This window comes from Eleutherodactylus coqui, chromosome 2 (assembly GCF_035609145.1).
Source record: "Eleutherodactylus coqui strain aEleCoq1 chromosome 2, aEleCoq1.hap1, whole genome shotgun sequence".
In the NCBI taxonomy this organism is placed as follows: domain Eukaryota; kingdom Metazoa; phylum Chordata; class Amphibia; order Anura; family Eleutherodactylidae; genus Eleutherodactylus; species Eleutherodactylus coqui.
Window position 1 is genome coordinate 282,349,663 of NC_089838.1, and position 25,104 is coordinate 282,374,766.

General features: G+C 42.9%; 1 protein-coding gene across 1 annotated transcript in view; it reads left to right on the top strand.

Moving 5' to 3' along the window:
- Positions 1–3,089: 3,089 nt before the first annotated feature.
- KCNIP3 (potassium voltage-gated channel interacting protein 3) overlaps positions 3,090–25,104 on the top strand; it is a 109,750-nt gene continuing 87,735 nt past the window's right edge. The window contains exons 1-2 of the mRNA XM_066593078.1: positions 3,090–3,145; positions 20,071–20,236. Of these exons, the coding sequence (XP_066449175.1) occupies positions 3,140–3,145; positions 20,071–20,236 (172 nt within the window). The 5' untranslated portion in view covers positions 3,090–3,139. The remainder of the gene's footprint in view (positions 3,146–20,070; positions 20,237–25,104) is intronic.

Genomic DNA, 25,104 nt, shown 5'->3' on the forward strand with positions numbered 1-25,104 from the left:
CCCCTCTCTCCATGGACCGCATAATGGCTACATGGTATGCCTCTATGGTACGCCCTTTCCATTATTCCATTATAAGAATGGGGATAAAAAGTAGAATATTAATAGATCCTCTATAAATCAGTAGCACCATAAATAATTTGCACAAACTCACATATAGCATAAAACATCAGATGTAATGTAATGGGCTACCCTAAAGGGTTAAAATGGAGATAGACTGTGACTCGATTTAAAAATTGCATGAAAATTACCACATATGCCAAAATTTGTGTCAAATTTAGGCACTTTGTAGAGAAAGACTGGAGCATTTTTGTGCTTAGTCACAGTGGAGAAACAGTACCAAAGACTGTCTGGTGTCTGGAGCCAAGAGAGAAGTCAGTGCTGCATCCTCAACACCTAGACAGTGACAATGATTGATGGAAACTGTGGCAGAGAAGTGCTCCTGACTCAGGACTAGCCTTGCTTGGTCAAAGTGAGTACTCCAATGCAACATATTGTAAGTGAGGCTAGCCTCAATCTGACAATAAGTGTGTACACCGATAAAAGGGTTAAAGACAGTGTTTAGCAGGCCTGCTATAGGAAATAGGCCCCATATTGTGCAGTAATATTGTGCAAGTGTCTGATGATCAAACCCAAGTTATGAATTATGTCATTTAAATGGGCATTATACATGAATAGGGGAACTAGCTTTTCTTAGAGACTGTGTTGGAGTTTTAACCTCTAAGGGGAAGCTGAGCCATATACTCCCCAACTGGACATTGTGTGAAACGATACTGATAATAGTTGAATTTTATTTATATTCTTCTTCCGGAAGTATCTCATACGGTACACAACCTTTACCAGCATTGACATGTAGTAAGGCCGATTTCGAGTAAACTCGTTCCTTCAGCCAAAATTTTGTCCTATGTAACACCACATAGAACAGAGTGATAACACTGAGGATAGATAATGATGTCACCTGCAGTCCTATGTAACAGCACAGAGAACACAGTGATAATGCTGAGGACAGATAATGAGGTTACCTGCAGTCCTATGAAGGACAGATAATGAGGTTACCTGCAGTCCTATGAAACACCACAGAGAACACAGTGATAACACTGAGTACAGATGATGTGCTGTAGCACAGCAGATGTCAACTGCAGTACTATGTAACAGCACAGAGAACACAGTGATAATGCTGACGACAGATAATGAGGTCACCTGCAGTCCTATGAAACACCACAGAGAATAGTGATAACACAGTGATAACACTGAGGACAGATGATGTACTGTAGTACAGCAGATGTCACCTGCAGTCCTATGTAACGCCACAGAGAACACAGTGATAACACTGAGGACAGATGATGTACTGTAGTACAGCAAATGTCACCTGCAGTCCTACGTAACGCCACAGAGAACACAGTGATAACGCTGAGGACAGATAATGATATCACCTGCAGCCCTATTTAACAGCACAGAGAACAGTGATAACTCTGAGGATTGATGATGTACTGTAGTACAGTGGATGTCACCTGCAGTCCTATGTAAGCATTACTATACAATTACACTCCAGTGTATCAGCGCAGAGAACACAGTGATAATGCTGAGGACAGATAATGATGTCACCTGCAGTCCTATGTAACACAACAGAGAACACATTGATAACGCTGAGGACAGATAATGTACTGTAGTACAGCAGATGTCACCTGCAGTCCTATGTAGCACCCCAGAGAACACAGTGATAAGGCTGAGAACAGACGATATAGTAGATGTGACATGCAGTCCTATGTAGCATCACAGATAGCACATATTAAGGCCGCCTGCAGATGGGCGGGTCGGATCCGGCTGCGAGGATTCTCGCCGCGGGACCCGACCCGAGCGCCTGCAGAGAGCAGCGCGTACTCACCACGGCCACGCTCTGGCTGTTTGATGTGCCAGCTTGCCGGGCAGCCGGCGCATGCGCAGACCGGAGCCGGTGGCCGGGCGGTGACGTTTCTGTGCGGGGCTCTGCGAGCCCCACAGAGAATAAGAACATGCTGTGGTTTGTTTGCCGCGCGAGATTTCACGCAGACAAACCGCGGCCGTCTGCCTAGGATTGCATTTGCTAGCGCAATCCTATGGCAGCTTCCAAGGGCGGAAATTCCGCGGCAAATCCCGCCGCAGAATTTCCGCCTGTCTGCAGGCGGCGTAAATGTTCATGTATTCTTTACAGTAGTCTTTTATATTCATTTATTATTGTTATTGTTTTTGCTATTAAGACTATATTTATTCTCCATTAAATGTGTGTTTTTTGGAATGTCTAGAACGAATTAATTCGATTTACATTGATTCCTATGGAAATAATTACCTCGAGTAGCAACGGTTTCAGGTAAAGCCAATTGGTTTCGGACGGATTACCAACGTTCGTGGATCGTTTTACTGTATTATCCTTAGGATCTAGTTAGCAGTGGTTGGCACAGGTGATTCTAAGTAAAAAGGCTTAACTGTGTAACCCTTATTACTATACTATCGTTGTTCATTTCTATGTTTATCAATAACATTGTAAACTTTGGTTACTCCATCTGCTACATCCTATCCTGAATCCTGCGGCACATGCACAACCTGCCACTGCAACTAATGCCAGAACCCGTATTTAATGGGTGAAACAATATTCAGCTATACTCCTTTCATTTACTAAATGTACAAACAATCTAAATGAATCCGCAGAGCAAAAATTTATATAACTAATAACTACACAATGATGCCATATGGTGCAAATAAACGTATCCCACGAGGCGCGTATGAATGCAAAGATTCTCATATTGCTTCACTTCCCTGTATAACATCTACGTTTTGGTGGTAAAGTATATTTAAAGTCAATACTGGGTATAATTTAGGCCATGATTGTTCCCATCCATTAGAGGTAATAGGCATCAGACAATACGAAGAGAAGAAATATCGGTTTAATCTTTGTGGGATATTGTGGAAATAGCGGCTCCAAATGCAGCAGGATTAGCCGGAGTGGTTCAAGACGTGTGGTGAGTAAATGGTTAATGCAAAGGAGGCTTTTTTTTCCTGGAGACTGGGATAAGAGCCTGAGAGGAGAGAGGAGGCAGCATAGTGCTAGCACTGACACAGACATACAGGCGTGCAGCATCCTTCTGCTCCCCCATCTCCAGAGACCATGCAGGTAAGAAGGGACCACTATGGGGTCCTCTATACGTCCGACTCAATGCTATCATTGCGGCTCTGTCTTCCGTTTCTTGTTTCTTATTCCATTCATTCATTGTTTCTCTTGACTCTATACACTTTTTTCTAAAAGGCACACATAGTGCACAATTCTTTCCTTGTCCTGTACGACCAATTCATTAAATGTTGCAAATCGCTGTCAGCGAGCAGCTGTTCTACTTGCGTGCTGCTAGTTACTTGCCCGTTACAGATGTAGCAGAGCTGAGTGGTGACAGTACTATCACTATGTGTTAGCAATGGTTTCCATAACCTATAACCTTATCTGAAGTCATCCCAAAGAGCCGGTGACAAAATCAGTTCTGCTGCAGCTTTTTATTGTGTTTTTACCATTATAGCTCTAATTTCGTGACTTTGGATTCTGCAGATTTCTGCAAATTTGTGCGCAAAGTGGATAAAGACGATAACCACTAACACTGTTTCCTGAGAACCCCTTTGCTGCCAGGCTTGGGTGCTGCCCATCCGACGATGGATGACATTTCTCATTTTTCGTCAACCACCTGCATCTTATCACTTAGGGCGGCTTCACATGTGTTTTTGCGCGTGGCTCAGCAGAATGTATTTGCGCCATGAACACGTCTTTTTTGCACGCGTGTCGGTGCAGTTTATGGACTTTTTGCACGCATCGGGCATGTTAATTTACGTGCAGCAAACGAACACGCCCTGATTTTAAATTCCAGAGGGGGACTCTTGCACACAAAAATAGAGCAGGTCCTATTTTTTTGCACGTGAGAGAAATGCGCGCACAAGAAAAGGAAATTAGAGCAAACCTATTGAAATCAATAGGTTCTATTCTCTGTGTATTGCGTGATCAAATACGCCCGTGTGAAGCCGCCCCTACTCTCTTAACGCCGGCTTCATACGACTGGATTCCTATAGCGGAATCCGCAGTTGGTGTCCGCACGGAGTATCTGCATAATCGCAGGCAGTGAAAGGTATGTACTTTCGCTTTTTCCTTGACGCTCACAGAAACGGACTGTGCATTCCGCGAGCGGAGAAAAAAATCGCGGCATTGATGTCAGTGGAGGCTGGTCAACTCGCCTCATTGCTTAGCGTGGGAAATATAATTTTTTTAGCAGGTTCGTGGGGTCGCCAGCCATGGTCACAGCCAGATTCCGCTATGGGAACCCGTATGCGGAATCTGGATCGTTCGTACGCAGCCGGCCTTAGAACATATAAGTTGTGAACGTAAAGGGATCCGGTCACCTGGAAAATTGTTTTCAATCTGCAACCAAATCATTAACAGTGTAACCCAACCAGGAAAGACATGATTGTACGCAAAGAAGCGTTTTTGCATTTGTAGGAAATCCTACTTTTGAAGGTTGTGCGCTGATTATGCAAATACGCTGCCTTGAGTCAAAAAGGCGGCACCCTGAGTCCTCCAGGTCGGCGCATCCTTGCCTAAACCCAGGCTCTCCTCCTGCTCGCCGCCACCTCCTTTGTCTTGACATCAGCGCTGGTTGATACGGCGGGCTCATAGCGTCGCCTCTTTGACTCAAGGTGGTGTATTTGTATAATTGGCGCACTACCTTCAAAGTAAGGCTGCCCGCAAATGCAAAAACGCAGTGTTAAAACCCCCATTCATTTACATTGGGTCATTCAAATCCGTGTTTTTCATGCACATGAAAAAAAACGCAGCAGTATCTATTTTGTTTCGTAATACACGCCTAAGGGCTCCGTCACAGGGCACAAACCATGCCCAGTGGGCACAAAAAGTGCTGTGAAGTATGGAAATGTGCGTGCAAAAAAGACTCGTTCAAGGCGCAAATACGTTGCGCTGAGGTGCTCACAACTGCACATATGCTCATGTGAAGCCGCTCTTAGGGCTTCTTCACATAGGTGTGATTTTGTCTTATTATGCGGCCATGGTAATCATAATGGGACGGGACAAAACCATTGATTTCAATGGTTTTGTTTTCATTAGCGGTAGTCTCGTGTGATAATAGTACGGGCGAAAAAAGATGGGGTTAGCCCTAGCTTCCCGCGGTTTTATTCAGACTCGTGCTCTGTCGTACAGAGTTTGAATATTCTGAAAAAAAGGTTCTGTACGGAAATTCCGCGACAATTCTGCCCCATGTGAACCCATCCTTATAGTGTTAATGAGCCCTATGTGTGCATTAGATATGCAGTGAATATGTATGTTACATGTATTTGTTGCATACTGCATATAATGCACATAAAATATATGCATAATACGCAGCCACAATACGCTGGTGTGAATAAGCCCTTTACGCCATGGCAGCCGATTGAAAGTGATTTTTCAGGTGATCGTTCTCTTTGCTGTTTAGCGGTATGGTTTGTCCATGATGGTATAGAAACAGCTTTAAATACAGTTTATTAGTAGACGCAAGACTTCATTAATATTAAAAGTGCATCTGTTCCTTCTAGGAAATAGATGGACAGCGGTAAGGCCTTGGGGCTTATTCACACAGGCGTATTTTCTGTCCGTGTATTTCACTGCCAGCACATGGACCTACCTTAGCTTATGAGCTTATGAGGTTTTTTGCGAACCCATTGACTTAAATGGGAGACTGTTGTCCGAGAAATTGGGCCAGTATAGGACATACTGTTACATTAATATCGCCCGTGTGAATATGCTTCTATATGTGGGAGGGCGTTCCTGAGCATCAATAAGCACGGAGGTTCAGCGATTAGTATTGATGTCTTGCAGCACTGGGTTCTCAGGTTCAGATCTGACTAAGGGCAACATCTGCATGGAGTTTGTATGTTCTCCTTGTGTTTCCTTATGTTTACTCCCACGTGATAAAACTTAGTAATAGGTTATTGACTTCCTTTGATATTGGACCTAAAATACGAGTCTGGTACAGGGACTGTCCATCTCTGTACACTGCTGCAGAACATGTTGGTGCGACTGTATAAGCAATATGTGATACAGTAAATGTCTGATATGTCAATGACATACATGCGCAATATTTCAAAAAAATTAGGCCAAGCAGACCAGAAATAACTTGCTTGATTGACCAAAACTAATTAAATTATCTAGCAACTGAGAAGATTTCTTAAGTATGTCCATCTAATGAAAATCTAGCTCTCCATTAGGGTATTTCCACAGGCGATTTCCCTGACCTGTACTACATGTCCTGTACTGCTCTCTACCTGTACTATACTGCTCTCTACATGTACTACATGTACTGTACTCCTCTCTAGCTCTTCTACATGTCCTGTACTGTTCTGTACCTGTACTATATGTCCTGTACTGCTCTGTACCTGTCCTCTACATGTACTACACTGCTCTCTACCTGCACTACATGTCCTGTACTGTTCTCTACATATACTACACGTACTACACTGCTGTCTCCTCATACTGTACTGCTCTCTACCTGTACTGCTTGTACTACCTGTCCTGTACCGCTCTCTACCTGTCCTGTACTGCTCTCTACATGTACTGCATGTAGTACACTGCTCTCTACTTGTGCTGTACTGCTCTCTACCTGTACTACATGTACTATACTGCTCTCTACCTATACCATACCGCTCTCTTCCTGTACTACATGTACTGTACGTCTCTCTTCCTGTACTACATGTATTGTACTGCTCGGTACCTTTACTGTACTGCTTACTACATGCACTGTGCTCCTCTCTAACTCTTCTACATGTACTGTACTGCTCTCTACCTGTCCTGTACTGCTCTCTATCTGTCCTGTACTGCTCTCTACATGTGCTACATACACTGTACTCCTCTCTAACTCTTCTACATGCACTGTACTGCTCTCTACCTGTCCTGTACTGCTCTCTACCTGCCCTGTACTGCTCTCTACATGTGCTACATACACTGTACTCCTCTCTAACTCTTCTACATGTACTGTACTGCTCTCTACCTGTCCTGTACTACTCTCTACCTGTCCTGTATTGCTCTCTGCATGTGCTACATACACTGTACTCCTCTCTAACTCTTTTACATGTACTGTACTGCTTTCTACCTGTCCTGTACTACTCTCTACCTGTCCTGTACTGCTCTCTACATGTACTACATGCACTGTACTCCTCTCTAAATCTTCTACATGTACTGTACTGCTCTCTAACTGTCCTGTATTGCTCTCTATATGTGCTACATGCACTGTACTCCTCTCTAACTCTTCTACATGTACTGTACAGCTCTATACCTGTACTATATGTATTACACTGCTCTCTGCCTGTACATTACTGCTCTCTACCAGTACCGTACTGCTCTCTACATGTGCTACATGTTCTACACTGCTCTCTACATGTCCTGTACTGCTCTCTACATGTATTATATGTACTGTACTGTTCTCTATCTGTACTATACTGCTCTGTACCTGTATTATATGTATTGCACTGCTCTCTACCTGTACTATATGCACTGTACTGCTCTCTACCTGTACATTACTGCTCTCTACCTGTACATTACTGCTCTCTACATGTGCTACATGTTCTACACTGCTCTCTACATGTCCTGTACTGCTCTCTACATGTATTATATGTACTGTTCTCTATCTGTACTATACTGCTCTGTACCTGTACTATATGTATTGCACTGCTCTCTACCTGTACTATATACACTGTACTGCTCTCTACCTGTACTATACTGCTCTGTACATGTACTGCTCTCTGTTTGTACAATACTGTTGTACAATACTGCTCTCTACCTGTACTATATGTACTGTGCTGGTTTTTTTTGCCGGAACTGTATTACTCTTTACATGTAATACATGCACTGTACTCCTCTCTAACTCTTCTATATGTCCTGTACTGCTCCCTACCTGTACTATATGTACTGTACTGTACTCTACCTGTACTGCATGTACTGTGATGCTCTCTTCCTGTACTATACTACTCTCTACATGTACTACATGTACTGTACTGCTCTCTACCTCTACTATGTGTACTGTACTGTTCTCTACCTGTCCAATATATACTGCACTGCTCTCTATCTGTACCATAATGCTCTCTACCTGCACTATATGTACTGTACTGCTTCCTACCTGTACTATACTGCTCTCTGCATGTAATACATGCACTGTACTGCTCTCTAACTTTTCTACATGTCCTGTACTGCTCTATATTTGTACTATATGTACTGTAATGTTCTCTACCAGTACTATACTGCTCTTTACCTGTACTGTATGTACGGTACTGCTCTCTACATGTACTGTACTGTTCCCTGCCTGTACTATATGTGCTCTACTGCTCTTTACTTGTACTATACTGCTTTTCACCTTTACTACATTTACTACACTGCTCTTTACCTGTACAATACAGCTCTCTATCTGTACTGCACTACTCTCTACATGTATTGCATGTACTGTACTGTTCTCTGCCTGTACTACATGTGCTGTACTGCTCTCTACTTGTACCATACTGCTCTCCACCTTTACTACATTTACTACACTGCTCTCTATCTGTACTGTACTGCTCTCTACCCATAGTACCTTTCATGTAACATTGTCTGCCTGTCTGCCTTTCATGTACCCCTGTCTGCCTTTCATGTACCATGTCCTGCACTGCTCTCTATCCATACTAGCTTTACTGTACTGCTCTCTACCTGTACTATACTGTTCTCAGCCTGTACTACATGTCCTATACTGCTCTCTATCTGTACTACATGTAGTGTACTGTTCCGGTGGAGACGTACTGCACTACTACCGTCAACCATTAAGCAAAGGGAATAGTGGAGAAGAACTTCTGTGTAGTGGCCAGCGCTTGTAACTGCATGCACGGCTCTCATTGAAATGTACCTGCAGTTACAAGTGTCGGCCACTATACAAAGGTCAGCGCGGAGACTTACGCTGCTTCAGCTCCAACCTCTGTGTTATTGTGGAGCTGACAGCATGCACTCGCTCAACTAATCGGTCAGAGTCCCGAGCGACGGACTCCAGCCGATCAACTATTGATGACCTATCCTAAGAATAGCTTTCTCCATTTAACCCTTTCTAATCCATTGTCGGGTCTGCCCCGACATCATAATTTTCCTCCACAGTTCCAATATCGGGACAGGCCCGACACTGCAGTGCAGGGGTGCATCTGCACCCGATCATCAGACACATCGGGTGCAGACACACTTCTGCACTGGTCCTCATCAAGGGCCCCCAAGGAGAAGGCAGAAAGGGTTTTTAACCCTTCCTGGCTTCTCCTTTACACATTACATAGCACTCAATTAGCGCTATGTAATGCACGGAGATTCCGCCCGGCGATCATGTGATCGCTGGGTGCCACCTGACTCCAGCTGTCACATGATCGCCAAGTCGGGAGGCTGAAGGGAGAATGCAGAAGTAATACTTCCGCATTCCCCCGATGGTGATATGACCACCGACACCCTCCTGAACTCTTTCAGATCAGGAGGATGAAGGAAGAATTTATTTTTTCTCATCCATTCAAATAAATTGGAGCTGGGGAGAATGGATGAGAAAAAATAAATGCATTGGAAAGGGTTAAAACCCCTTTAATGCAATACACCACCATGCATCTTGGGATTACAAACGCTGTGTTTAGTTGTAGCGTATTCATAGTACTGCAGTAATAATCTTGTTCCAAGTTCATAATTATCAATTCTGTATTTTTAAATAAAACGTTGTATATTTTTGTTAACTTTAAGGTTCCATCGTATCCTGAAACCGTATCATGCACCACCTCTTCGCTACAAAGCATGTGACATACACTGCCCAACAGGAGACTATATCATCTGTAATCTTTTGTGCACAACCAAATAGACTTCTCAATACTCCTTATTTTAGGGTAGGCAGGAGCACTTTGACACTAGAACTGCAGCTGTTTCAGTCTTCGAAGCCATGACCTCTGTGGTATAGAAAGAAGTGGGATCTTTCAGAGCTGGCAGATGTTGGGTGGCATCTTATACTTTTGATGGGTTGTATTTATCACATATTGTACATTCGATTGGCTTCTGTGAATTTCATTTATATCATATGAAAAGAAGCTTCAAATGTACAGTAAAATCTAAGAAATATTATGATAAAACATAGCAATTAATTGAACCTGCATTATGCTAAGCCTTGTCTGAGATTCAAACAAGTCTAATTCTTTGATCTTGATGTGTTTGAAGCGCCCTCAGAACAAATTGACTAACAAGGCCATGGAACACTGACACTTCCGTCAGGTGTAGAAGAGAATGTATTTTATTATATATATATGGGTGTTATAAGTTATTGCTTTAACCTGTTAAAGGGAACCTGTCACATTTAAAATGCTGTCTGGAGATGAACGAATATACTCATTTCGAGTAATTACTCGATCGAGCGCCGTGATTTTCGAGTACTTCCGTACTCGGAAGAAAAGATTCGGGGGAGGCGTGGCGGAGCGGGGATAGCAGCGGGGAACAGGGGGAACCCTCTCTCTCTCTCTCCCTCTCCCCCCCACTGCCGCTGCAACCCCCACTCACCCACGGCGCCCCCCGAATCTTATCACCCGAGTACGGAAGTACTCGAAAATCGTGGCGCTCAGGCGAAAAAGGGGCGTGGCCGAGTAGGTTTGCTCATCTCTAATGCTGTCCAATCTGCAGGCATCATGTTGTAGAGCAGGAGAAGCGAAGCAGATTGATATATAGTTTTATGGGGAAAGATTCAGGAGCGCCAGTAATTTATTCATTAAAACCTGTGCTTGTTTTGGGCTTAGGAGTCCAGTGGGCGGTCCTATCAGTGATTGACCATGACATTAAAGATTCGAAGAAGCTTTATTGACAGGACTAAATAGACATGTGTTGCCAAAGGGATTAGAAAATAGGGATTGGGCTATACGGATAGCGGATTGGGGCTGGGGAATTAGGAGATAGGGGTACTTCCGGGGTGGGGGTATAGAGGTCCATGGCATATTATGTAAGGGGATATGACATTCTGGTGGAGATCAGAGAGTTTTCTGAAGCGAACACCCCTCACCAATGGGGGTATTGCAGCAGGAATTTGCCTCATCTGCCATGGCCGCCTGGTTGCACTGTTGGCACAGTCTGTTCTCCCTGGACTTGTAGTTCTGCATGTGCCATCCTGATTCAATGGCCAGGCTGTGGGCGCTCAGTCTGCAGTCGCTTCAGATCTAGTGCTCTGTAGGGTCTAGTAGGATTTCCAGATACGGAGCCAGTTTACATGGCTTCTGTATATTGTCAGTTTCCAGGTGTAGCGCCTGAGTGCAGACCTTAGAGGGGGAGCACCAAGGAATAAGATGGTAGTCACAGTGGCTTTGCTGCTTCTTCTGGAAGATAAAATGCGGTTTGGCGCGGAGCTACACAGTGGTAAATTTGGCAGTTCTTATTGCATGCTGCCTGCGAGGTTGGGAAGGGTAAGATGGTGATACCCCAATGAGGTGCTACCCATGAAGTTGTTTTGTCATGGTAGAACAGGGGTAGAGCCTCTATGCCCCTGGAACATGTAGTGTGGTGAGAAGGTACAGGCTCATAATATGGAAGAATCTGTCTCAAAATGGACGCTAGATACAGAATGGAGCAATATAAGATGTGAATAGGCTTGTGTGTATTAATTTGGACCTCAAGACCTGAAAGGTTATGTGACCGGGCAGCCGTCCTTAACAGTGGTACCTCAGTGCAGATGTTACGTTGGTGGAAAGGGTCTCCAGAAGTCAACCAAAAGTAAACCAAAAACAGGTTTATTTCCCCAAGAGCAGATGGCAGTTCAGGTTAACATTCTTTCACCAGTTCACTTGAGATGACTTTAGAATTAACAGTTACATTTACATCCATTGATTGCTTCTGTGCTTTTCTTAGGGGATTGGTACAAGAAACTACCTTGGTACACTCTGCTGATCCTTCCAGCTTCTCTCTCTGGCTGTGTCCATGGCTGGCTGACTTAGTTTCCTTTCCCCTTCTTAATCTCTCTTCTTCTTTCCCGCCAAAACTCTCAGTTCTTGCTTTTGATGTATGCCAAGTTGGACCAAACATACATTTCTATGAAAGCGCATGGAGGTGTCGGGATGCGCCTCTTCATGTATTAAGTGCACCATGCACTGGGGAAAATTGTACTAAACTTGGCGTCGAAACGCCAGACTCAGTAAATTTTCCCCATGGTTCCTGAACACTGATAAGATCCCAAGAGGAATAAGGCTAAAAGACCCTTAGGCCTCATGTCCACGGGGAAAATCAGGCCCGCTACGTATTTTCCATGGAGAATCCGTAGCGGGTCCCTCCTGCCCCGCAGACATGAGGCATAAAAATAAGAATTAACTCACCTCTCGCCCGCTCCGGATCTTCCCTTCGCCGCGGCTTCATCTTCTCTCCGTCGCGGCCGGATCTTCTTTCTTCGGCCCGGCGGATGCGCAGGGCACGTCGGTTGCGTGCCCCGCACATGCGCCGGCCCGAAGAAAAAAGATCCGGCCGCGACGGAGAGAAGATGAAGCCGCGGCGAAGGGAAGATCCTGAGCAGGTGAGTAAATTCCGATTTTGGTCTCCCACGGATCCGGACGGCTTCCATAGACTTCAATAGAAGCCTGCGGGAGCCGTCCCCGCGGGAGACCCGCACGAAAATGGAGCATGGTCCAGATTTTTTCATGTTCTATTTTTTTAAAAATCACTTTTATTGACCATCCGCGGGTATTTATCTACCCGCGGGTGGTCAATGCATCCCTATGGGAAGCGGATCCGCGGGCAGGTGAAGAGTTAAAATCCGCTGTGGATTTTAATTCTTCTTTTGCCCGTGGACATGAGGCCTTAGGGTATTTTTTATGTGGGATGATTGTTGGGCATTTAAGAGTCCAACAGTCGTCCCAATGACACTCAGTAAATGCAGACGCAGTGCATTGGCAATCTCTTCTGGCCACTTGCTTCCATTCACTCTGAACAGGCAGTTGTGCAAAGATGAATGACTGCCTGTTTACATTGATCAAGAAGTCACTCGTTAGTCACTTTGTTGCACTGAATTGAAATTAAATGACTAGTAAATTATGAGCTATCTCTCCCTCAGTGCCCTGTCTGGCCCTGTTTTTACACAAAACGACTATCACTGGAAATCACTCATTTGAGTGGCTTTTTAACCCATAGTCAGCCTATGTAAAAGTACCCTAGATAACTACAGCATCGCCCCATTCAGTGGTTGGCCGCAACCGATAAGAAAGCTATAGCTTGCTAAGGTAGGAATACCCTAGACATCCTTGAAACCTGACCTAGACATATACCTATTTATGGGAGATATCCCACATGCAACTTGCTGTATTTGCAGAGGCAACCTATAATGAATTCCTATGAGAATCGCCTCGCTCTGGGAAAAAAAGACTGCATCAAAAGTGCGCAGAAAGTAGAATAGCAAATACTTAAGCATCTTTGCCTGCAGGTACCATAGTTAATTCACAATTTGGCCCAGAAATGACCCCATAAATGGAAACTATACTTCTCATTCTAATACTGTGACTAAAAGTGCATGGAAATCATTTGTGCCTCAGCCACCCCCTCCCTCTCATTTACTCTTCTTTGAATCCCCAAGTCCAACTCATTTGCCAGTATTTATCTCCCTCTATGGCTTACCCTCTCACTTTCTTCCCATCCTCATTGTTCATCAAAGGTTATTTTTTTTCATCTTGCATGAAGACGGAAGCTATTTTAAACACTTTGATGAACAAGCTGCATAGAATAAGATAATAATAAGTCTTATTTATCCTGCAAGAGATAAATTAGAACCTTTGATGAATAGACCCAATTCTCTCAATCTCTCGCGCACTCTCGCTACATTTCTTCGCATTGTGTCTATTGTTGATGAGAGTGGGACGTGCCTGGCTTATTTCCCCTGCATATTGGCAAGTTGATGTCCCATTTACTGTAAATGAGATATTTTTCTTCTACAACATGGGCTGTTGTCTGGTATTGTAGCACAGCCCCGTTCCAGCAAACCGTTCTAACTAATCTCATGCATCCTGTCTGTAGATGAATTCATTACCACATTTCTATAGAAACCAAGAACTCATCACTTTGAGAGAACTTGCATTGAAATAGATCAGTGATGTAGACACCCATCAATTTCCATCTTTACTGTGATCATTGACTGTGTTGTTGCTTCATACCTAACAGCTGATTATTTAAAGGGGTATTCCACTTACACAAAGTTGCTGTCAAATGAATGAGAATTAAAAGTTATTAAAGTTTACAATGTGGTTCTGCTTTGAATTTTGTGTCTGTCACTCTATAATTCATCACCTTCTTTGGTACTTCAGAAGTGGTTTTTCCCAGGTTGCCCTGAATACGTCCTGTAGATATTCCAGTACTACAGATCGGGCTTGCTCAATCGGAATGACCACGAGTGGCTTTTTTTCTATTCAGCTCTTGAGATCGAATTACTGACCAATAGCATTGCAGCTCTTACTGAGGAAGTACACAGGAATGAAGTACAGAGCAGGGAATTGTGGTGAATGTAGTTTCAAGCTGCATGGCAGCAGGGATGCGAAGGCCATCTTGGATAAGAGATAAGAAGGTAATAGTTGCTGGGTTCATACCCATAACCAGCTGTGCATAAACATGGTGCAAACACCTTTCATATCTGAAATTTTTGAAAACTCGCTTCACAATTGAAATACCCCTTTAAGTTCCAAGGAATGAGCCCAATGTGATCAACCCAAAAATGAATGGATATGCCATTGCATTATGACTTCAGCTTTAGCCCATCACTTCTTTCCACCCCTTGAACAAGAGGAATAAGGCTAAAAGACCCTTAGGCCTCATGTCCACGGGGAAAATCAGGCCCGCTACGTATTTTCCATGGAGAATGTGACATATAGTAGGAAAATAAGAAAATGTGATGCAAGGCATTATGTGCGAAGTGATGCCATGGGAAGATATGTGATATACTGTAACAGGACAACAAGGCACTTTGGCGTAGCAACGCTATGCACCAGAAAGAGATGATATGAGACAAAAGTGTATGACAGGTGTCATTTTGCACCTACGGCACACTAAATCTGTAGTGAAGTGGAGATCTAAAATTGGTGATGTACTCTGGGACCTCCCGATGTCGCCATGCAACAGACCTTCAAGAAAATAGTACATACTTTGACAATGAGCATGGAGTGCTACAAGGCCAATGGTTAGTAAGGTTTGAGTTTCGAAGAGCCTTTTCTCGCCGGAGTGATCCCCTTACATGGATATGTAGAGACCTATAAGTGAACTATGGTTAAAAACACATAACATTAAAGTATCAGTGCCATCCCATGGAGCGCATCCGTTAACCTTTTCCGTAAAGATTATTTTTATTTTTAAAAAGTGCTGTACACAGAAAAACCCTGCTATTTTTACAGAATGTCCAGAAGATTATGTACCGTTGGACACTCGCCTCTCAGGAAGTAATGGTTTATCCTCCAGATATATCCTTTACGGTTGGCCAGTGCAGCCATGCTTATAAGGGGGCACTGTGCCTGGCACTGCTATTGGGACACTATTGCAATGACGGAGTGGTGGTTGAAATGAAGTTCCATCCTCTGGGGATATATACTGTAGAATGACTTTAATGTAGGTTTTACACGCAAGACATTTTACGCATTAAAGGGGTTGTCCCATGAAAAATATTGTCTATAGAAACTTTTTCCTGATAAGTGCAAATACAAAAAATGTTTCTGATTAAGGTTGGATAAACAATATTTTTTTATAGGACAACCCCTTGTAATTAAGAAGTGTAATGACTTTCACTTTAAGCAATTTAAAAGGCCACATTAACCCCTTATTGACGTGGCCTACTTTGGACCTAAGGACTCAATGAGTTTTCGGGATTTTCATCTTCACAATTCAAAATCCACAATTTTTTTTTTTTTTCCGTCGACATGGCCATATAATGGCTTATTTGTTGGGTGATGAGCTGTGGTTTTTATCAGTACCATTTTGGGGTACATATAATGTATTGTATAACTTTTATAAACTTTTGGGGGGAGGGTAGGGTAAAAAAACACATGAATTCTGCCATTTGTTTTTATTTTTTTATGGCGTTCACTATGCAATATAAATGACAGGATAACTTTTTCCGTGGGTCAGTACGATTATTATTATGGACAAATTATTATTTTTTGACTTTTTTTTTGACTTTATAATATTTTTTTTGCATTGTACCACTCAAAGACCCACAACTTTTTCCCCTTTGCCATACACGGTGAGGGCTTGCTTTTTGAGCGACAAATTTTAGTTTATATTGGTACCATTTTGTGGTACAAATGGCTTTTTCATCACTCTTATTGCGTTTTTGGGAAGCAAAGTGAACAAAAAAAGTATTTTGGCTGAGTTTTTTGCTTTTTTTATTATAACAGTTGCCATGCAAGATAAAAAGCAAATACATTTTCAAATTAATTGTACAGGTCAGTACGGATGTGGCAATGCCAAAATATATAAAACTGTTTTAATATTTATTTATTGAACAAAATAGAAAAGTGAACAAAAAAGGGGTTTTCAATTATTTTTTTCATGATATATTTTTACTATCTTTATTTCTGCACCTTTTTTTTTCTTTTAGTCTCTTTAGGGGACTTAAATCTGCAATCCTATGATTGCTCAGAAAATATACTGCAGTACTTCTGTACTGTGGTGTATTATATGAGTTACTTGCCAGTACTTGTTACGGCAGACCTTGAGCCCACTGTTAGGCCTCCGGTTGCCAAGGCCATCTATTGGCCCTCCGCGTCTTCATTGCAAAATACCGATAATGTCACAGAGGGAGCAACCTCCCTTTTTACCTTCACGTATGCCATGATCAACATTGATAATACATGGATGAAATTAACGGCAGGGATTGGTCTTCTCTTCCGGGAGTGGCTCACCCAAAATCCTTGTTACTCAGGACTCGGTGTCTCATGACTTGCAATCTCCAAGACCATTCCTCCAGCCAGTACAGTGTGCCCAATACATTTTCAATTTCAGTGTCCTTCAGATAGCACACAGTAGGCCAACTAAGGTAGTGCAGCACTCCTATGTGCACTACTCATCCGGGGGTTGGTGTACCTTAATGGCAAGTGCCATTCTCCACCTTTACTCTAAGTACTGCCACGAGGTACTGTAAGTGTGCCCAAAGACCCAACCTGGATGTTTGCCCATCACCTTCAATTTAGAGTCTGCAATTCTCATCATGAACATTGGATATTAATGTACCATATATTTCCCAAAGTCCGCATAATAGCAGCAATGTCATACTAGTGCAACATATAACCTAGTAGAGTACACTTATACACAGTTGAAGGATACCATGATGGGCGGCTGGCTATACTGACAGTCCACATCAGTGTCCAACCCTCTTACAAACAGGTATCAGAATAGGAACTTAACACCATCTTAAGGCAGCCTCAGAAAGATCTCCGAACAATGGCCCCCACTTCTCCTCTGCACGCAGATGTAGCTAAGGGACCAAGACAAACATGACTTAAGCTAAACTACCTGAAATATTCATACCAAGAGCCTGATGAAAAATTAACTCTTTCCTCTCGAGGGATAAGAGGCTTGTTCTTTATAAATGCTGTTTCTCTCTTCCTGATTAGTCGATGGGTAATGCGCAGGGACAGTAGGGAGGAGTCTGGCCTTATTTCAGACGGAAACATTTACACCTCGATGAGCAGGAAGAAAAGAGACTCTTTACATACCTGTCTATAGCGGCTTCGTGTGTCCACTAAGAAACAAAATATCATCACACCCTACAGTTGTCCTCTTCCGTCATGTTGGTAAAATGTAAAATCATGTAGAGGCAGAAGAGAATTTATAACAATGTGACAAAAATTGTACAATTCGGGGACTTCTAATACCAGAAAGGATTTGGGGAGAAATGCATAATATGCTAATGGTTCCTCAGAATCATGGTTTTGTGGTAAAATCACAGCATTAGTGCAATTTGTCTTTGAGCTCAATGTTTCCCTTTGAAAAAAAAGATCATGTTAAAATGCTTGCAAGTCACGAGACTTTTCTCCCGATAGGGAAACATTGAAATTTAGTGCGAATCTGGAGAAAACTTTGCTAGTAAAACTTGTGGGTGACCGTGTGCCGCTGCTAAGTCCTTACATAAACCTGTTAATGCATCAGGGGGTAAATGTATGGCATCTAAAGGGGCTGCTTCACTCAGCAAACCCCTCTATTAGCTACTTTCTGCTATAAACTGTTCATCCATTCGTTTGTCGATCTGGCATGTATGGTAAAATGGATTTCACTTGCTCCAGCTTTTCGCATACTATTGGCTGATCTCCAGGGATTTTTGTTGAAATGCAGGACTTTTGTCATGCAGCCGCTGTAGACCACTGTGCCAGTGATTGATTTGACTTTGGGCTACTCCTGGGGGCTGCATCTAGGGGTTTTCTAGGTTTTCACCCTTTAACTTTTTTGGGGGATCTAGTCTTAGCTGCGAGGAGCCCTTATGCAGTTATATGGGGCACCAAGGGTCAGTGAATCAGCCTTCTGCTAACTAGAGTGGGGTGAGCCATAAAGTACCTCTGGAGTGCCGAGGTCAAGCAATGCAATGCAGTTACCGGTCGTAAGCACAGGCGGCTCAGGATGCACTAGATCCACATGATTAACAGGTCTCCCAAATTATCACCCAACCACATCTTGCTGCTCAAACACTAACTTTAATAAATGGTAACAGGAATACCTAAGTGTTCAGCGACCCGGTTCGCAATCTTCTTCCCAAGAAGAGTCACTGCTAGCAAGTGTGTTCACTTTTTCTCTCCTGTGTATGAAGTAGAATTCACTCTCGTTACATAGATGCAGTGTCTTTCTCACTTCAGGATACCGTAAGTGGTGTTCTCTGTGTACTATCTCCCACCTCACCTCTAACTTTATTCCCCTGTATACAGTCTGAATATGGCTCTGACTCCACCTCCAATTATTTGACTCCTCTCTAAAGCCGGAATTTCACTCAAAGGCCCATTAGCTTAATAATAAGTTCTACATTGACAGAAACATCATAGTAGCAAAACACTTTAACCCTTTCCAATCCACTGTCTGACGTCTAAAGACATTATGATTTAAGGCTGTACAGCTCCGATGTTGGAAGACATCTGTCAGGGTTCTCTTACTGTATATTGCCAGCCTCTCTGCTGTCAGAGCCTATCCAACGTGTCACCTCATGCAGTACTGGCTTTAGCCAGCATATAGCGCTGTTGTATAATGGCAGAAAAAGAGTAAGCCCCCTAGGAAAACCAGGATACAAATTGGATTGGTAAGGGTTAAGGGTTACCTCACCACCATTACACAGTCACGCTAGAAGTCCCGCTGCAGTAGCATCTTACACCGACAGGCCAAAAGCACTGTAGGGAGGTACTAAAGGTACAAGCAGAGAAGTAGCCGATATATCAGGCCAAGGTGAGGACAGGTGAAATTCATGCAAAATGGAGATGCAGGCAGAGGTCAGGACAAGTAGCAATCAGGTAAATCATAGTCAAAGTCGAGATCAGGGCAGGCAGAAGTCAGGAAAGCTGTGTGCACAAGTACAGGTCAAAACCAGGAGACAAGAAAAAAAGCCAGTATTGCTTTCACAGAAGCTTTTGCATAAGCACCATCAAGTGGGAGGAGGTGCCTTATAAAACACAAGACACATCAGGATTGGATAGGGATGGGAAAGATGGCAGTGCTAGCTGGCCCTCTGGGCAGAACTAACGGCTGGGGAGACAGAGGATACCAACAGCCATGAGGAGACAGGTGAGGCACTGCCGGCTGCAGCCAGCAACCTTAACAACTGTCTTGGTCAAACCATTTAATGGATCATGGAGCTTTGATATTCAGGTGGGCGCATTGCTCATGTCCACCCAAGTAAAACAAGAATTTCTAGTATCACATATATCAGAACTTCAGCTGCGATGGCAGCTACAGCCATAGTTTTTAAGCATGCATAAGTACTAGCTAACCTGAAAAGTTATGATGGTAATTATTGTAAACCGTATCATAATGTTAACTGACTCCATTTTGTACTTTTTTTTTTTTTTTTTTTGCAGGAAGACGTTAAGGAGAACGATGGAAGTTTATTGGGTGACCCTGGCCAAACCTCTCCTGAGAAGAAAGATGGTGTGAAGTGGCAGAAGCCTCGCTTGACCCGCAGGACTCTGATGAAATGTTGTCTGGTTAAATGGATCCTGTCCAGTACATCTCCACAAGGTCCAGGTACCCGGAGTCACATGTTTACAGAAAATTGTCTTCTCATTGGTGTAATATGGCTACATGAAGCCTGAAATCCGGATGAACTAAACTTATGTGAGGCTGTTTGATGATCTAGGAAATCTACAGATCTTGTGTTCAGTTGTACCCACTGAGCAGCACCCTAAACATTCATTAGGGTGTCATTCAAATGATACATCATATTTTAATTATGGGGCCTTCTAGCCTGATTAGAAGCACTACATGGTAGTGGTTGCTATTCCTTTCAGCACACAAATGCTGCATCCACAACCATGTGAAGCCTCCCAGCCAAAGGTGACCATACACCGGACCATAATCATGTTGCCCATTTTGCTGACTGCTCGCTGGTCATCGTGAAGAAGAACAACAAAGACCTTTGCACACAAATAACCTGATTAATATCTTCAGAAAAGGTGCATTTACACACACAGATGATTTGTCAGAAACTGACAGTTTTGATTGATCATTTTGCATAGGTACTAATAGGTTAATCAGCCCTTTAAGTAGCTAACTAGCTTCATTTGCATGTATTTAGAGAACAGTGGGTGGTCTGTTCTCTAAATACATTGCTATTGTTCTCCAGCAGGACAGCAGCTGTTAAAGAATGTTATCGGCACTGCCCACGGAGAACTCTGTGTGCGGTCCGTCTTATCAGGGATGACGGATTTCATGCTGACCTGAAGTCAGTGATGGACGACAAGTGCACAGTAAGTGCATGATGGGCACACATTTACAAGCAACGATTATCGCTCAAAAGACGGCTTTTGAGCGAATTTTGAGCGATAATCGTTGTTTGTAAAAGGGCGTTTACTCAAGATAAACCTTCAGTAAATACAATAGTAGAATAATTGAGCCAAATCCCTACAAGCTGCATTGTTCCCTGTTTATTGCACTCGGGACTGATCTCCTTCTTCCTTCTGACACCATTATGTCATGTATCAGCATCATAGAATGTCATGGTGCTTCCCTTAGGAGTTAAGACCTGAACAGCAGACAGAAAATCCAGATACTTTAATGGAGAAAGACTAATAGAGAATGAGGAAAAAAGAGCCTGTACCAACTTAGAACAGTATCCATTGTATGGACCACCTAATCCCAAACCATTAGCTTACATTTTTAGAATTCACCACCACAACCTTTGCCCATTTATCTTTTAATATTTCTAGTTCTTGGAGCATAAATTACTTAAGGGTGCCTTAGCAAGTGCCAATGTGTATTTAGCATACATGGGGTAATACACTGGCATAGACAGGATGTATCTGCTATCATACTACAAAGAAAAACATATAAAAATTCCCAGTTTAGAGAAAAAAAAAAAAAAAGGTTTAAAAAAAAAAAAAAGAAGCTCCTCATCATACGTAAATTTGATCAAGGCAGGGCTCACATCAGCACTGGACCCTCCGTTCAGAGGTTCTGTCGTAGATACACAATGAAATACTGTCATAGATACACTATGAAATACCAGAAGAAATAGCGCTGCATGAAATTCAGTTTTTTTAAAAAACCTTATTGAAATCTATAAGGAAAATTAAAAAATCTCTGCGCTCGTTCAGTCAGGGAGTAGAGGCTACCACTGTTGCTTAAATAGCAATATTCATTTATTACAGATATACAGAAGGTTTCAGTCAGTATGCAACGCGTTTCGGCACATGTAAGTGCCTTGTTCAGGCTTGAACTTACATATGTATGCTTACTGTGGATCAGTAAGAATTCATCTCTCAGCGGCTTTCCTGAAAGATCAGGATACAGACGGGCTTGGAGGAGCTCCACCAATACAAAGCGGACCAGGACCCTGAGGTGCTAGTGGGGTGCTCCTAACCAGGAACCCCACTGGGCACCTGATAAGTCCCCACATCTATACATGCTAACAGCACAGAATGTATATCATTACGAGGCGCTGACCAAACTATTTTTATTGAAATGGGGGTAAAAACAGAACAGTTTAATTCAATTTTAATTCCATCTCTCTGCTTCAAAAACGAAACAGAGAAATGGAAAGCCTGGACAGAGGATAGATGCTGATGTGAATGAGCCCTAACTATTAACTGGAAGACACCAATTCCTATACCTAGGTAAGGCAATGGCAAACCACCCCGCAAAAACAGTCTGCCAAGAAAATGTCACAATGTGACGTCGGTCATGACTCGGGGCTTTCATCAGGGGGCTTTACTAACTGCAGCTCAGATGAGATGGCCGCCCTCATAGTTATGTGTAGACAATAGAATTTTAAAAAATTACAATCAGAAAATAAAAAGAGATTAGAAAATTGGAACATGCCACTATCCGGTTGTAAGGGCTCCTGCTCTGCGGTCGGTGTCCACACCGCGACTCTGCAGTAAATACCGCCTATCACTTACTATAAAGATCCACTGCTTCCTTCACACCAGCGGAAATCAACTACGATTTCTGCTCATGCAGGGAAAAAAAATTGCCGCATGCTTCATTTTTGTGTGGATTCTGCAATGGAAGCCATCTGATGCGCGTCCCGTTTCACAATGAACATTGTGAACAGGTTGTGATTTCCGCGTCATCGCTAGGTGACAATGTGGGTGAAACAAAGAATGTGGGGGGAAAAAAATCTGTATTGCGCATGTGCATCCGCAGTACAGATTCTCCAGTGACAGAGCAGGTGCGTGCGGACCCAGCTTGCGTTTACAAATATGCACAGTTAATTCCGAAAAAAACCACTCGCCAATATGCATACTCTGGTGTGAAGAGGCCCTGCAAGACAGATAAGTGAAATGTAAAAATAGTGACTTGCGAGCTTGTGACAGATTTTTTTTTTTGCCTTCCTCTGGATCAACAAGGTGTCAGGGGGTGGAAACAGGCTGAACTAGATGGACATTGTCTCCCTAACATACCATGTTACTATGACTTTTGCAAACTTTCCAGCAACACTCACATGCAAGTTTTATTTGCAATGTAGCTCCAGCCTGGAATGTGAAAATGTGATGATAAAAAGGTAATTCACCAATGACCCCTAGATGGCGCAAGAATAATGTGAATCATTACCTGATGAGATATAATGATAGTATGATGTGCCATTGTCACTGTATATGGGAGCTCAGAATGGGGGATCACGTATTCTATATACAAGAACTAGCTGATATAACCACCTTCGCCCAAGTCAATTTGGTACAGGTGTTTACCTGTTTGCACAGAAAATTTTATGAAGTCATGGTTACGTCAGAGGAACCGAGGAATAAAATAAGTGGACACATAGAGGAGCGTTAGATTCTCCTCAGACTGCATGTACCGATGTCCCTCTGCAGAATGTGCCACCCCTCCCACTCTTCTCACTTTTTACCCTTAAAGATAACACCCCTTTTTATTTAAATTTACCTCCAGACTGGAGGTTGCAGCCCCTTCTTAGCCTTAAAGGCATGCTCCATCCTTGCAGTCCATGGCCATTTCCTTATGTACTATACAGTGTGCATAGTGTTATTTTAAATGGGAGTAAATGAATGGCAAAAAAGCATTTATGTAGCCAAATGCAAAAACTTGGATTAAGGCCACCTTGACTTATATAAATGAGTGACCATGGCATACATGACTGTGTCCACACAGCAGGAGATGCTCTTACTTAGCACCTTCCTGCTCCCACTTATAGAGGAGAAGCCCAAGTTGCAGAAAGTTGAATTAATGGGCCAAGGGCAGAAGACAGTCCCATTTGAGGTTGACTTTGGAGTCAGTCACTTGCTACTAACAAGAGCAAAACTACCATAGAGGCAGCTGCTATTGAGTCATTGGAGATCCAGGCCTGATTTTCCATATCCCTTATCTTAATAGGTGCTGATCCAGTCCACCAAACTAAATAAGGGGTGTGAAAAACTAACCAAAGTATATGGAACAGAGATGAAGAGGGCAAACAGGTGTCAAGATCAAGGGCACTGTAAGGTGGAGCTATCAGTGTATGTGCCTTGGGTGCTTGGAGCAGGAAGGGGCAGCAACAAGCCACTGAGCCTTGGCTAGGAGTCAAGGTTACGGCAACTAACTGAATGACAGATTTAAAGGTGGTAGAGGGGTGCTATCCACCACCAGAAGAGGTGTTCTCGTCTCCTTGTATGCCAATGGGCAGTGGAAGTTACTTTTTATAAATTCTTTCAGAAACAGAAGCGTTAATAGTTAATTTTTGTCAATTAACAAAATGAATGAACAAAAGAGAAATCTAAATCAAATCAATATTTCGTGTGATCGCCCTTTGTCTTCAAAACAGCATCAATTCTTCTAGGTACACTTATACAGTCAGGGAGTTTGTACGATTGTTGTCAGGTGTATGATTAACCAATTATACCAACAGGTGATAATGATCATCATTCCAATATGTAGGGTGAAATATAGGTATTAACTGTAACAGATACAGCTGTATAGGAGGCTTAAAACTGGGTGAGGAACAGAAACTTATACAAAGGTGAGGTTGTGGAAGACAGTTTCATGTTACAGGTTATACACCATGGAAAGACTGAGCACAGCGACAAGACACAAGGTAGTTATACAGTAAAGTCTCTCACAGGCAACAATTTCTTCACAAACTGGGGTTTCAATATGTTGTTCAAGCTCTTTTGTAGAAGCCCCAAGAAACAGGCAATGTTGAGGACCGTAGACACAGTAGTCAGTCAAGGAAACCTTTTGGAGCAGATGAAAGACACATCATCCTTTTGAAGTCAGAAGATGTTCAGCAATGCCGTAAGCTCAGAACTGGCAGAAACCAGTGAGACCCAGGTAGACCCATCTACTGTTCGGAGAAGTCAGGCCAGAACATAGTAACATAGTAACATAGTATGTAAGGCCGAATGAAGACATTGTCCATCTAGTCCAGCCTGTCTATCCTACTGTGTTGATCCAGAGGAAGG